The sequence below is a fragment of the Physella acuta genome, unplaced genomic scaffold (assembly GCF_028476545.2).
Source record: "Physella acuta isolate Inbredline_101_S28 unplaced genomic scaffold, ASM2847654v3 ptg000208l, whole genome shotgun sequence".
Classification (NCBI taxonomy): Eukaryota; Metazoa; Mollusca; class Gastropoda; family Physidae; genus Physella; species Physella acuta.
The window spans coordinates 327,501-343,327 of record NW_026731727.1 but is presented as its reverse complement, the minus strand read 5'-3'; the positions used below and the strand labels follow the sequence as shown (position 1 = coordinate 343,327).

The 15,827-nt window shown below is 37.6% G+C and overlaps 3 protein-coding genes across 7 annotated transcripts in view; 2 read left to right on the top strand and 1 right to left on the bottom strand.

The window, feature by feature from the left end:
- LOC131937354 (m7GpppX diphosphatase) overlaps positions 1 to 2,393 on the top strand; it is a 39,356-nt gene extending 36,963 nt beyond the window's left edge. For 2 of the 4 annotated variants that reach the window (XM_059294709.1, XM_059294706.1), the window contains exons 2-5: positions 585 to 974; positions 1,184 to 1,329; positions 1,443 to 1,667; positions 2,104 to 2,393. In XM_059294709.1, the coding sequence (XP_059150692.1) occupies positions 629 to 974; positions 1,184 to 1,329; positions 1,443 to 1,667; positions 2,104 to 2,373 (987 nt within the window). In that variant the 5' untranslated portion in view covers positions 585 to 628 and the 3' untranslated portion in view covers positions 2,374 to 2,393. Of the gene's footprint in view, positions 1 to 10; positions 150 to 584; positions 975 to 1,183; positions 1,330 to 1,442; positions 1,668 to 2,103 lie in introns of those variants that run through there. The other 2 variants (XM_059294707.1, XM_059294705.1) reach the window with 2 other exon arrangements.
- Positions 2,394 to 5,579: 3,186 nt separating this feature from the next.
- LOC131937356 (BET1-like protein) lies at positions 5,580 to 10,876 on the top strand. Its single transcript, XM_059294711.1, has 4 exons — positions 5,580 to 5,709; positions 8,778 to 8,863; positions 9,201 to 9,257; positions 9,410 to 10,876. Exons 1-4 carry the CDS (start codon positions 5,676 to 5,678, stop codon positions 9,575 to 9,577), a joined length of 345 nt encoding a protein of 114 aa, XP_059150694.1. The 5' UTR covers positions 5,580 to 5,675; the 3' UTR covers positions 9,578 to 10,876.
- Positions 10,877 to 11,400: 524 nt separating this feature from the next.
- The window catches only part of LOC131937353 (uncharacterized), a 15,503-nt gene continuing 11,076 nt past the window's right edge, over positions 11,401 to 15,827 (bottom strand). The window contains exons 2-3 of one of the 2 annotated variants that reach the window (XR_009386216.1): positions 12,530 to 14,650; positions 11,401 to 12,452 (exon numbers count right to left, since the gene is read on the bottom strand). Coding sequence is in view for 1 of the 2 variants with exons in the window: in XM_059294704.1 (XP_059150687.1) it covers positions 12,927 to 14,650 (1,724 nt within the window). In the remaining variant the exon portion in view is untranslated. Of the gene's footprint in view, positions 14,651 to 15,827 lie in introns of both variants that reach the window. The other variant, XM_059294704.1, reaches the window with a different exon arrangement.

Sequence of the window (15,827 nt, the reverse complement as noted above, 5' to 3'; positions counted from 1 at the left end):
CTTAGTCCTACTCGTATTTACAGAATCATTCTCGTCTAGATCAATCATTCTATCTACATTCTAGTTCTAGACTCCATATCTAGATCTAGTCATTGAGCTGCTAGAAGCTAGGCGAATAATTATAATATTAGGCCCTAATTATTATTAATGTAATAAAACTAATAGTAGGCCTATAATCAGTCATATTCATTATTTATAGGGCCTAGTCATTATTATTATAGTTTATAGATTAGATAGGCCTATAGTCGCCTAGTGACATAATATTTATTTATAGGCCTAATATATATATTATTATTTTATATATATATATATATATATATATATATATATATATATATATATATATATATATATATATATATCATTATATTATCTAATTCTAATCTATTAAAAGAAATTTAAAATATTTGTGCTGGGCAATTTCCTACAATAACCATTATTAGTTAGATCTGAAACTTAAAAAAAAACTGATTGTATTAATTCTTAATGAATGTGTATGACAACTATGACATGTTAATGTATGTAATATGTATGTAATCTACTGTAATATTAATTTAATAAAATGCATTCTTATCTTCTTTTAGTTAGTAAGATTAAACTAGATCAACTATTCAAACAACTTTACCACATGAATACAGAAGTGATGGAGGTTAAAAAAAAGAAATTAGAAGATAACTTTAAGGATGAGCCACAAATTAATTCTAAAAAAGACACTGTCTTTAAAGACTTTAAATTAATCAATGTTCTTCGAGAAGATGCAAGCCACAAGCTAATTACTGTCCGTGGCTTGCTGCCAACCAATAGTGGATTAGAGAGTCCAGCAGATGCTGTGCTGCTACTTGAAAGGAAAGCATTTGACTTGTCAAAACTTGAACAGCTACTGCACATGACCAAGACCAATGAAACACTAAGGAATGATATCTACAGCACTCATGATGTCTACTCGGGTGATCCTACTGATGGCATTGGAGCAGGTTAGTTTATGGTGGGCCTCCAAAATGTTTATTCTAATGGCTGGTGTCATACTACCATTAGTGCGATCTTAATCTTAGTTTTTTATTGAGTTTTCATGACTTTTGTGTTAATTGATGTTTTTTTTTTAAATCTGAAATAAAAAGTATTTGAACAAATGCATAAAATTAATCATTGTAAGAATGACATCAATGCTGTTGTTTAATTTCAGACATGAAGGCAACTCTAATCCACCCAGCGACAGAGAAGCATATAGCCAAGTACTCAGATCATGAGCCCTTTATAGTCAATGAAACCCCACTACTTTATAGCAAACTCACTCTTCCTTATATACAACAAAGTACATTTAGCATACAGGTAAAGAACTATTTTAGTTTTAGTGTCTACTTATGACATTAGGTTTTCTATTAAACTCCTTTTATAATTAATATCTTGGTGATAATGTTTTAATTTCTTGTATATTTACACAGTGGGTCTACAATATACTTGAGAAAAAATCTGAGTCTGAACGCATCATAGTGGAGGATGCTGATCCAGAGGTGGGGTTTGTCATGGTGCCTGATATGAAATGGGATAGACAAAATGCTAATACTTTATATATGGTTGCCATAGTCCATAAACATGGAATTAAATCTATACGTGACCTCAGACAGGAGCATTTACCCTTACTAGAAAATATACTACACAAAGGAAAGGTAAGCCTTTTACAATATGCTTTAGTTCTTTTAGTGTTAAAATAAATTCTTCTGTTGTTCATTTCTTATCAGTTTTTACTTATATTTGTTGTAGTTTTTACATCTTCTTATGATTTTGATTTCAAGTATTCAATTGTAAAAATATGTGACACAAACAAAGGAAACACACTGTACCTTGTAGTTATATGCCATTTTGGACAGAATTAAATTAGTGATGTTGTGTATACTGTTTTTGGAGGGGTTATATGGCATATTTTCCATATCTACTGTTTGCGTATTATGGAAGGGTTATGTGGCATGTATAACAAGGCAAGCTTTCCACCACTCGTCTTATTTGTAAAGAGCTGATATGCAGATATTACTCAAGTTTAGTAGAGTTCCACTACTTTTGTTTGGATTTTATTAAAATGGTATTGTTTTTCTTTTATTTCCCCAGACTGCAATTAAAGACCAATATGGCCTGTCATCTGATAAATTAAGAGTTTATTTCCACTACCAGCCATCATACTATCATCTTCATGTCCATTTTACACATGTTCAGTTTGAGGCTCCTGGCACAGATGTACTGAGAGCCCATTTACTGGAAGATGTCATAGACAATCTACACATGGACTCCGAGTTCTACTGTAAAAAGACTCTCTCCTACGTTGTGAGAGACAATGATATGCTTTACACAAGGTTCAAAGAGGAGGGATATTTTAGATAAAATAAACTTGATGCTAGTCACTGTGATATTTTGATTTTATTTCTTTTTATGTTTATCACTCACTGGACAGCTTTATCAGACTTCATAAAATATTGCAAATGTCTTGTACAGAATATTCTCATCTTCAACAGAAAATGTTTTGTCAATTTAACATTTTATCAATAAACAAATCCAACACATTGAATTCAGTCATTGCTCAAACTCTAGGTGAAAAATAATACCTGCCTGGTCATGTCTGAAATTACACTAGAAGTGCCAGTAGCTGTTATTTTATGGCGGTGATTTCACAGAGACTCAGTTTGTCTTGTTCATGAATTACCAAAGAGACCATCTCCCCTAAGAATAAACTAAATAAAACATTAAATCAGACAAACTAGCACCTATTCAGACAAAAAAGTTTACCCTATTCTGTAAATAAACCAAATCATTTGACCTGGTATTTCCAGCACAGTTTAGGTTTAGCTTCTAAACACTGAGTAAACAGGATGGTTTATAAAAAGGTCATGTTTTTCTCTCTTTGATAGTTATTTACTTTTGGTATTTTATTTTCAGCTTAACATGTTCTCTTGCTGATGCTGTTTAATTAAAACATCATTATAAAATATAATAATAGTATTATTGAGAGAATATTAATGGGTTTTTATTCACTTATTTCCAATTCTAGTAAATGTATCCTATTTAATTGACAATACATTTTTTCATCTAAAAAGGGTATTTTTCAAAATTAATCCTAGCAATTATTTTTCACCTTATAAACTTGTATGAAGATTGATTATTGAAACTTGATTTAATTAATATTAATACAGATTTGCTTAAATTTTCAGTAAAGTATGAGTGATAAGCAGTTTTCTTTCAAAGGGGAACAATTCAATATTTTCTTTCAAACTAGCTTTGTTATAAATACAATTTATACTGTATGATTATTTATATTCTAACAAACTAAATGATTGGGGAGGCACGGGTTTTATTAAGTTTTCACAATTTGTCTGAAACGAAAATTTAATTTAAAGACTTAACAAAAGAAAGAAAAGCATTGATGCAATTTTGAATTAAACTCTATATTGGAAATTTGTCGATTGAATATGATGTGATTTTAACAAGACATCATTAAAAAAAATGAATCATATATAATATATTTTGTTACGACCCCCTTCTCTAATCCTTTCGAACTAGTCAGGGAATTGTAAACAAAAACAAGAAAATAAAAATAAATAAACACCAATCTCAGTGATTTCTATTTATTGCCACAAGATACACCTAACATTAACCCGCCACCACATGGAACACAATAAGAAAATATAAAACTATCTACAACAACTATAGTCCTTGGTTCGACTAATCTACTTGTCCCTAACAGTCTATCCTAGCCTAGGTCTAATACAGTACAACTACACGTCCTCACTGGTGAGCTGCTATGCCCAGACTGTCTCTAACCCTCCTAGTCCTCACTTCTTTGCCTTCCCCATCTGGTCTAGGCTAATTTGCATGTCGCCACAGTTCTGGAATACCTGATTAAAATGTCAGACTCTGCTAATAAACTACCCCTATTACGGTCACCCAGGCCAACTAGATACGTGTCAGCTACACCTACCCCCATTGATGATGCTGTTGTCCGTAATTACAATCTAATTGTAACATGTGCTCCGCTAATCGTCTTAGTTAAGACCTGTTTAGTCGGGGTCACGACTATAGTCAACCCTACCCCTCCAATCTATGCCCCCCACGGTCGTAGCAATATATATATATATATATATATATATATATATATATATATATATATATAGGCATATATATATATATATATAAACATACATACATACACACACTCTTGGGGGGGGTGGGGGGGGGGGGGTGGGCAATACTCTCTAAGTTACACCACTCTGAGGCACATTGTATCGAACACACTGATGGACATATATATTCAAATATATATATAGTTATATATATATATATATATATATATATATATAGTTCTCTAGGTGGACAATTTTGCCTGATTAAAATAAGTCACCTATACTCCTTGGATGTTGAAGTACTGAGATGTAAAACTGTCAAAATTGCATGTGATGTTTTTGCACGTTTACAATCCTTCCTTTATAGAGGGCGTAGAGGGGGGGGGGGGGAACGCACCGGGTGACACCATTTAGGGGGGTGACACCAAGGCAAAAAATAGCAAAATATATAGAGAAAAACTTGAGGGGGAAGGGGTGCAAATTGAAAGTTTGACGGGAGGGGTGCAAATCGAAATTTGAGGGGAGGGGGGGTGCAAATCGAAAATTTGTCCCCGGGAAGGGTTGCTACGCCTCTGGGGGGTGACACCGACCTCGCTACGCTACTGCCTACGCTGTATACAAAAAAAAGTAAATAAACCGGGAGTGATCTCCCCTAAACTTTCTCGAATATTCTTATATAAAATAACAGGGGATGGGAACTCGGGCTATCGACATGATTTTTAATCCATTTTAAATACTTAAAGTTTTAAAAATAGAATAAAATCTCGTAGACAAATTAATTGCACACCAAGTGAACGCCAAATAAAAAAGCGCATAATAGTGCGCAATATTATTAGTACTTTTAAAATTTACATTAGTTTTTTGAGAAATCGGAAGTAGCGTAAATTATTACTTCCGGTCAACGGAAATTACTCAAAATTTGACAGAAGGTAGAGAATTAGATCTTTTACTTACGTGTGAAATTTCATTTATCTATCTGAAATAGTACTCAAGTTATAGGCTTTTGAAAAATTCAAAGTAGGAAAAGTACCACTTCCGGTTATCGGAAATCGCTCAAAAGTTGATACGGATCTACGATTTTGTTAAAATACTTATATATGAAATGTCATCAACCTAGCTGTAACGGTACTCAAGTAATCGTGTTTACACACGGACAGACAGACACACAGACAGACATATGGACAAGATTGCAAAATTATGTTTTTCCGTATCAGTGAGGTGTAAAACGTCGAGATTTGTAAAAATCTCGATTTTTTTTTTTTTTTTGCACGATTACAATACTTTCTCTATACTACGTATATACGAGAAAGTAAAAAGTCAGGACCCTCCAAGCTGATGTCAGAATTTCCAATCTCACCTTGTCATATTATAACAATATTTTCTTTTTAAATTGCAATGCCGTGTGATTTTCGTCGTTGAATTTACTTTGGTTTATTCAATTTATTATTACTTCGGGTTTCGTCAATGCAGGATTTCGGCGATTGTTTTCTGACGGGTTGTTATTAAATAGATCGTGTTTATTTCCAATCCACCTTTAAGTCACAACCTGCCAACACAAACATTGACAACATGGCAGACTGGCGAAACAAGCCTAGAAATGGTGGTATGTTTGCTTACTCTTTAAATCCAAATCTCATTTGTAAATCAAACCAAATTCGCTTTTAGACAATCCAGGCCTGATATGTGATATACTGGGATTACTGGTCGGTAAAATCACGATATAGCGTCGGTTATTATTCCGGAACTGTACAGCAGTAAAAAACAGTAAAACTATGGCGTAGTCTGTCGAGCCGTTCCGGAAACCACCGGAAATACTGTAAACCATAATTTATTTGCCGCCATATTATTTTTAATACTTAATGTTTAAAAATGTGCAAGGATTGATTTTAGTTGCATTTTAAATACTGTTTTGCTAATTATTTTGTATTTCTAATTATTTTAAGTGTATGTGCTAATTATTGCTGCTACTAAACATTATTCTAGATATTCTTACTACTTTTAACTTTAGTTAATCTAATCGTCTTATTTACTAAAAGAACTAGAGCTGGTTGTCGCAAATCTTCTGCAGGTTTTTTCTGTTTCTTAAAAAAAAACCATTAATTACTACACTCGACTTTATTAATAATATTTAGATTTACTAATTATTGCTATTTTTTTGTCAGTTAAACATTAAATTACGTTAAAACAATAATTTAATGCACCTGACTCTATTTTTATTTCAGCGGTCAAATAAACGATGGTTTACAGTAACGAATGTTACCGAAACTCAACGAACATTACCCAATAATTTCCGACGCTATATCGTGATTTTACCTACTGGTCTTAAGATACCACGACAACGTATTCTTAAAATGGGGTGTTAGATTACTGGTAGAATTTTTAGAATTCTAGTACTTATTTCTAGACTGCTAGTGCTAGACTCAAGTATTCCAATACAAAGTAACTAGATCTAGACTAGAATACGAATAGTAACAAGTTCAATAAGAATAACTTGATTAACTTCACAATAAGACAGTACATGAGTACAGTAGTAGTCGTAGTTGATTAGTTCAATAAGTTGACTACCCTCAGGCAGCCTCAGCCGTCTCAGGTCGGGAGGGGGGGGTTCTTAAAGTCTAAATTCTAAATCCTAAATCAAAGTCTTGGATGATTAGTATTGACTAGGCCTAGGCCTATAGATTACTATAGATTATAGAATATAGATCTAGATACCGGTGTCCAATAGTTGAATCTTCTGTAAAACCTTAGTTTAGCGTCGGAAATTATCGGGTAATGTTTGTTGAGTTTCAGTAACTATTAACTAAAGTTACGGTAAACCTGGTTTATTAAATTATTTGACGATTGAAATATAAATAAAATGAAAGTCGATTGTTGTAGTAATTTTTTAAGTTTAATAGACAAAAGGAAACAGGAATAAATATAGAAGTCTAATAGGCCCTAATAGATTTAAATTAGTAGATCTAAAAATAAAAAAAATATATATATAGGCCTATAGGCCTAAATAATAAAGTCAAATGTAATAATTTGTTTAATGTTTTTGACTTGCAGTGAATTTGCGACAATTAAGTAATTAGGTCTAGATCTAGCTAGCTGCTAGGCCAAGTAAAACAATCTAGATTACGAAAATAGTAAAAATGATTACAAAAATGTAAAAATGATAGTACATGTGACTAGAAACAGAGTTCGTACCCTACTTTGAAAATGAAACCAGACCTTTGTAACCACACCATAATTATTGCTGAGAAACTTTTGTCTGCTATTAAAAACTACCGGTATCCCTGCACTCTCCGCCTTCTCCCCCCCCCCCCCCCACACACACACAACACAAGAGATGGTACACAACATGAGACGGGTGGTGGAGGGGTCACTGTGAGGTCACAGTAGTGTAGTCTAATACGTCAAAGCATGAACTGCATAGCAACTTTTATTCTCCCTCCCCCCCCCCCCCTCCCCAGCCAAACAGCACCAACTACGTACTTGGGGTCACGGTCAGTTCATACAAGTTTAGATATCAGTGAGGGGTGGGTTAGTCTGGCCCTAATCGTCAGCTTTTGCAAAGATTTCAAAAACATTTCGGCGCGCGAATTCAAAATACAGGTAGTTAAATTATATGTAGACTACCACTTACTGCTTCCCTCATAATTTTTTATAAGACTACCTGCCTGCAACCTAAGACAAAAGAACAATAGCGGGTTAAAGAAAATTTAAAAAAAAAGGTCAAGATATGTATGGCCGATCATTCTTTCATTAAATAACAACTTTTAAATACTTGTAACACATTTACACGGTCAGTCACACAACAACAACAACAAAAAAGACAGGTCTAACACTAATTCTGGTGGATTCCGGAACTGTGTGACAGACTTTGCCTTTGTTTTACTGTTTTTTACTGCTATACCATTCCAGAATAATAAACCTTCTTTTTAATCTTCTTTTTTAAAAAAGTGTGTTGGGTTGTTGGTAGTATTGTAATCTCAGCTAACTTTATGGTTAGAAATTAGGGTTAGGCATATGGTAGGACTAAGGTTGGGGTTAGGGACAGGGTTAGCATTGACATTAGCCAGCCATATGTGTATTTAGTTAACTACTAGTAACCTAACACCCCTTTTTTAAAGAAGATCCCATTATCGGACACTGGTATAAACATTCTCCCATCTTTTACTACCACTTTTTAAAAATCTTAATAATATAGGGATGATATTTAGAATACGCCCAATGTAATAAAATAATCATGATAATAATAATTAATAAAATAATGTTTAAAATGTTGGTAAGCTAAATAACAATATTAAAAAAGGAAAATAAGGACTCCTACTGCTTTTGTAGTTGCAAATATTGCCAAATATTGGTAGGATACTTCCCTGTGAAGCTTTATATAAGTGTTTTAATTCAAATTTTTATACTTGTTCATTTGAAAGTAAGGTAATGGCTGGTATCAGCAGAACATTTTTTTAGAAGAAACGAATTTTTGACAGTTATTTTGAGTGGTCAGACTGAATCCCTTAGCAAAACAAATCCTTGGTAAAAGTGTTTATGTTGAGTTAAATTTATTTTTTTGACTAGTTTTTTCAATGTTGCAAATTAGTTGGCTTCCAGAAACCTTTTGTCCTCATGTTTTCCAAATGCTACTACTTAAGTATTTAAAAATGTGTAAACTGTGTTTTCTTCCAGCCCCTCTCAGCTCTGAGGAAATGTTGGACAGTGAAAACCAGCGCAGGGTGTCTGGTCTGGCTGACAAGGTCTCCTTACTAAGGGGGGTAAATAATTTTTGTTACCACACTTCCCTAGACATGTACTACATAATTACCTTCTACTGTAGTGTAAAGGGCTGTTGTCCGATTTCAGCTGGAAATTTTTTTAAAATGTGAAGTTTAATATCTCCCCCTATCATCACACATCATCACATGAGTCAATGAGGGTCACATGATTTATGTAGAACCCCTGAGGTAAAAATTACATTGAATATAAACTAAGCTCATTTATAAAATATTACATTATCTCTTTTTTTATTTCATCAGTGCTAATTTTTTATTAGAACACTATTTCATCAATGCCTATTGTGTACAAACTAAAAGAAATTCATCTTTTCTCCAGATTGCGCTGGACATTGAAGCCGAATCCAAAGATTCTAACCGATACATTGACTCTATGGTACGTAGATTATATGTCACATAATCTCAGTCTAAGCTAGAGCTTGTTTGATGGCGAGCAAAAAGAAAATGTATGAATGTTGAGTTAAAAATTAACATATATAAAATTCTGTGATCCCCACTATAAAAACTTGTGTACACTGTGTTCTACAGGCCGGAGACTTCAGCAGCTCTGAAGGGTTGTTGACTGGTAGCATGAACAGGTTGTCTCACATGGTTGGCTCAGGGAAAAACAACCGCAAGCTGATGTGCTACATTGTGCTGGGGTTGGTCCTGCTCTTTGTCATCACCTACTACTTCATCTCCAGAGTGCGGGGCTAGACACAGTTTCAACCTTTTCTTTGTTTGGGGCCAATAACGCATGTGGTATTTTCAACTTTAAACTCCGTGCTATATGTGACTGCTATGGACAAGCTTACACACAATCAAATTTTTACTTCTTTAATCAAATTGTGGTTATTTTTTTTATCGAAGTTGAAAAAACTAATTAGATGTAAATAAAACAAGCTGTAGTGTATAATTGATCAGAACAAATGAAAAAGTGTAGCTTGTACACTTAGGTTTTGATACTCCACACACCTCTAGGATCATTTAATATCATGATTCTCTCCCCTTGTAAATAGTTGGATGTGAATAGAATCCATCTTGTTTTATAATGTTTATATTTGATTGCTATTTATTATGGGCCAAAAATGGTCTCTGCTGGCAATTTGATTTTTAAAAATGTCAAAGTTGACAATGGGGGGGAGGGTGTATATAGTCTATAGAGTTAAAACTTGTAGAGTTGATGGGCCATGGTGCAGCAGATAATCTGCTCTAGTGAGGTGAGCCCAGCATATGAAGAGACTGGTGATGCCCAGCTGCTTCAAGTCAGGCAACTCTGGTGGCAAGTGACATCCACAAGATGGGAACAGTTACTGAGTTAGCAGCCTTGTGCTGAGCTATACAATCTCTGATGTGTAGTGTTGGGGGGGGGGGGGGTTGATATCTTTTATGTGAGATGTTTCATGGCCTTGTGTCACCATGAATTATTGAATGTGTGAGATGTTTCATGGCCTTGTGTCACCATGAATTATTGAATGTGTGAGATGTTTCATGGCCTTGTGTCACCATGAATTATTGAATGTGTGAGATGTTTCATGGCCTTGTGTCACCATGAATTATTGAATGTGTGAGATGTTTCATGGCCTTGTGTCACCATGAATTATTGAATGTGTGAGATGTTTCATGGCCTTGTGTCACCATGAATTATTGAATGTGTGAGATGTTTCATGGCCTTGTGTCACCATGAATTATTGAATGTGTGAGATGTTTCATGGCCTTGTGTCACCATGAATTATTGAATGTGTGAGATGTTTCATGGCATTGTGTCACCATGAATTATTGAATGTGTGAGATGTTTCATGGCCTTGTGTCACCATGAATTATTGAATGTGTGAGATGTTTCATGGCCTTGTGTCACCATGAATTATTGAATGTGTGAGATGTTTCATGGCATTGTGTCACCATGAATTATTGAATGTTTAAATTTTATCACAAATGAAAAAAAAATGTTTGAAAAGTTGTAAAACTTGTTATTTGCTTGATTTCATATCAGTAAAATTATGTTTTTATTTGAGATTTTGGTCTTTATTCAATAAAATTTTGCCACAGTTTGTCTTGTGTATTGTGAACAAAACCCAAGGTGACACTTCAATACAATTTTTATACAACTACACTAGAATTCCTTAAGTAAGTTATCATAAATACAAAATCATGTGCCCACAACAGACATGAACATGTACTCACATCAGACACATGAACATGTGCCCACAAAGAAACAATGGCCCATAAATATAATAAAGCAATACTGAGCTGTGTCTACAAAATACTGGGTAAAGCTTTGCATTCACTTTTAGTCAACCTAATCAGTGAACAATAATAGCAGATATGGATCATGTCAGTCAATTAATGATGGATATGGATCACGTTAGATCAGTGTTTCTTCCAGAATTTTTTCTCCAGTGAGGCACTTGAAATGTTTGGGGGAGCAGACAAAAAAAATAGGGGGGGGGGGGGGGCACTGTTAAAAGTATATATTTTATATATAAATTCCATTTCGTTGTGGGGGGGGTGTCAGCCCCCTCCCGAAGAGATGCCTGGAAGAAACTCTGTGTTAGATAATGATGGATATGGATTACGTTTGTTAATTTGGGACCACGTTTTGTTACTAGTTCCATGAGTCTTGAAGGACATTGGGTATACATTGAGAATATAACGTGAAGGACATAGGGTATACATTGAGAATATAACAATGTACAATTACAGCATATTTAATGAATTAAACAATATAATACTGAATCACAGCCATGTCTTACAAGCCTCTTGAATCTCAAGTGTTACAACATAAGGGGCATGATGTCATGTGTTACAACATAAGGGGCATGATGTCATTTGTTACAACATAAGGGGCATGATGTCATTTGATACTACATAAGGGGCATGATGTCATGTGTTACAACATAAGGGGCATGATGTCATGTTTTACAAATTTAGGGGCATGTCATGTTTTAGTGACAACAGAACCAGTCAACTAAGTTGCAGTCAGATATTAGAACAGCAGTCTAATAGAACCCAGTCAGATAAAATAGAACCAGTCAGATAAAACAGATCCAGTCAGATAAAATAGAAGCAGTCAGATAAAATAGAACCAGTCAGATAAAATAGAACCAGTCAGATAAAAATAAAATAGAACCAGTCAGATAAAATAGAACCAGTCAGATAAAATAGAACCAGTCAGATAAAATAGAAGCAGTCAGATAAAATAGAACCAGATAAAATAGAACCAGTCAGATAAAATAGAAGCAGTCAGATAATTAAAATAGCAGATAAAATAGAACCAGTCAGATAAAATAGAACCAGTCAGATAAAATAGAACCTGTCAGATAAAATAAAACCAGATAAACAGATCCAGTCAGATAAAATAGAAGCAGTCAGATAAAATAGAAGCAGTCAGATAAAAATAAAATAGAACCAGTCAGATAAAATAGAACCAGTCAGATAAAATAGAACCAGTCAGATAAAATAGAAGCAGTCAGATAAAATAGAACCAGATAAAATAGAACCAGTCAGATAAAATAGAAGCAGTCAGATAATTAAAATAGCAGATAAAATAGAACCAGTCAGATAAAATAGAACCAGTCAGATAAAATAGAACCTGTCAGATAAAATAAAACCAGATAAACAGATCCAGTCAGATAAAATAGAACCTGTCACTGTCAGATAAAATAGAACCGGGAAAGCATGCTAGGATATCACTGATGATCAGAGCGAACACATAATAATCATTGCTTGAATTTTTCCCTTTCCAACAAAGTTTCAGACAAAGCACAATGGCCTGAATGGGGGATGTAGATCTAGATCTAACTATTGTGACGAAACAAAGTTTACTTCTGTGTTGACACTTTTTTCCATTTCCGCTAGAACACGGCTTCGAGTTTAGAGTAGTCTCTCTTTTGTTTTCATTGCGGACCACAACAAATTTGATTGAATGGCTTATTTGTTGTGGTGATTTATAAAGATGAGATCGCCATGAAGTAAACGCTGATCATTCAATTCTTGTAGATCTATATATTATAAATTAAAGATACATGCTCTCCATCAATTTTCCAATCATTCCAGCATGTTCGCGTTATTTATGATAGGGCGGGGGGCTGTCGTTGTGGTAAGGGGGTGGCAGGATGATGATCTTCGAGCCGTCTGACAGCTGGTGCAGCACAACGCCATCGTGACGCGGGATGTCGCTGGGGAAGTTGGTGTCAGAGCAGAAGTTGGTGTCAGTGCAGAAGTTGGTGTCAGTGCAGAAGTTGTTCTCCTGGCCTGGGTAACTTGTCGAGCAGGGCGAGCTGTCGGCGCCGAGCTGCTCACCCCGTGCACACCTGGGGCTTCTCGGTGCTTGGCTCGACCGCTGGTGTCTACCCGTGACGCGCTCACACTGGTTGCTATGACGACCAAGGTTGGCGTCGGAACGGGCGAACAGACGTTGGTGGCCGGCAAAAAGCAAGTGTCGATGAATGTTTTGGTTGAGCTGAGGGATGGGGTTCAGCCGTCTAGCGCTTGGTGCCACCATCTCCAGAGATCTGGACAACGGCTCACCACCGGCCCCGCCCCTGTAGCTCCTGTTCAACAAAGGGGACGCTACTCTCGTGTCGTCGCCGCTGTTCCCTGGCGACGTGGTCTCGTCCACTCCGGGCGGGCTGGTCAAGTTGGCGTTCTCGTCCATGACGTACGGCTGTGACCAGTCATGCGTGATGGCTCCCTGGGGCTGGGGGCTCACGGGACCCATCAAGTCACCAGCCGACTCGTCGCTTTTCACGGAGACGGTGTCGCTAGATATGGACATCTCCTCATCCTCCCTGACGTCACACGGAGCAGCCGTGGTTTGCCCGCGGGTCTGGCCCGCCCCACCCTGGCGCAGAACATCGTGGATCTGCAGGTTGTGACGCTCCAGCCACCGCCTGCCCACCCACTCCCGGTTAAAGGTCAATGAACTCCATGTGTTCATGATGGAATTCATCATGTTCCGGGCAGACGACGGACTTCTGGACGGTGACGTCACAGGGGGCGTGTCCAGTCGCGTGGTGCCGCCTGTCAATGGCATCTCTTCAGGCAGGCTGGATCTCCTCAAGGCCGGCTGACCCGTGGGGACATTGTATATCCGTTTGTCCCAGACTGCGTCGTACTGAGATGACAGCCTCGACCCGTCACCTCCAACCCTCGACCCGTCACCTCCAACCTTTGACGACTCACTGCCCAGTAGGCGATCTACTCCATCCAGTTTCTTTCTTTTCTTCGAATGTTTGTTTTTGTGTTTTCGCTTGTCGCGTTTGGGGGAGCAGACGTGTTTTCCCCGGGCCGTTGTGACGTGGCAGGGCGTGGCCTCGGTCGTCTCCTCACACTCGTATATCGTGTCCATGTGCTGGGTGGGCATGATTTTCTTGCTGAAAGACGGCCTGTCCGCCTCGCCCAGCTTACGTTTTCTCTTGGCCTCCAGGTGCTTCTTTACCCGCCATCGAATGAAGCCGGTTATGAGGACACTGGCCAGGACAATGCCGACGACTATGCCAATAAGCTGCATGGACGGTTTGGCTGACGACGGGCCATTTTTGTTTTCCCCTCCAACGCCGGCTGGTTTCAAGGCGATGACACCGGTCGTGTTTACGTCATCGGCCGCCGGACCGTAGGAGTGTGTGACGTCATCAGTCCGTGAAGCCACGTGAGCAGTGAGCGTAGTTTTGCCCTCCTGGCTGTCCCCCTCCACACTCTCGCCACTGTCGTCTGTGACGTCTCTTGTGACGTCTCTTGTGGCGCGAGACCGTGCTTGTTCCCTCCCGCTGGCACTCTCTTGTACAGTTGCTAGAAGTGAGAATAAAATACATTCATTACTGTTTGTCACATTCTACAATGTCACATTCTAAACAGTGTCACATTCTACAGTGTCACATTCTATACAGTGTCACATTCTACACAGTGTCACATTCTACACAGTGTCACATTATACACAGTGTCACATTCTGCACAGTGTCACATTCTGCACAGTGTCACATTCTACACAGTATCACATTCTACACAGTGTCACATTCTACACAGTGTGGCATTCTACAGTGTCACATTCTACACAGTGTGGCATTCTACAGTGTCACATTATACACAGTGTCACATTCTAAACAGTGTCACATTATACACAGTGTGGCATTCTAAACAGTGTCACATTCTACACAATGTCACATTCTACACAGTGTCACATTCTAAACAGTGTCACATTATACACAGTGTGGCATTCTACAGTGTCACATTCTGCACAGTGTCACATTCTACAGTGTCACATTCTACACAGTGTCACATTATACACAGTGTCACATTCTGCACAGTGTCACATTCTACAGTGTCACATTCTACACAGTATCACATTCTACACAGTGTCACATTCTACAGTGTCACATTCTACACAGTGTCACATTCTACAGTGTCACATTCTACAGTGTCACATTCTACAGTGTCACATTATACACAGTGTCACATTCTACAGTGTCACATTCTACAGTGTCACATTATACACAGTGTCACATTCTACAGTGTCACATTCTACAGTGTCACATTATACACAGTGTCACATTCTACAGTGTCTTAGCCAGAGTATCTTCTAGGCATCTCTTCGGAGGGGCGGAGCCCCCCCCCCCCCCCCCCCGACGAAAGTCTACTGTCCCAACCCCCCCCTCCCCCGAACGAGATTAAATTTATATAGTAGACATACACTTTTACCAGTGTCCGACCCCCCCCCCCCCCCCCGAACGAAAAATGTTGACCCCCCCCCCCCCACCCCCCGGAGAAAAGTCTGGAAGAAACACTGGTCTTAGCTGGAACTCCCAGTTGACGATAATGGTGACGTAAGAGTCACGTGAAGCAGTTGCCATCACATCCAAATCCCCATCACGCCGTCAGTCAGTCACCGCCAGTAAGGTCACACGTTTCAAGGCTCGGAGAAAGTGAATGGTTGCCCTTGTTTGCAGCAGAGGTTACTTCCCCTGTCAGC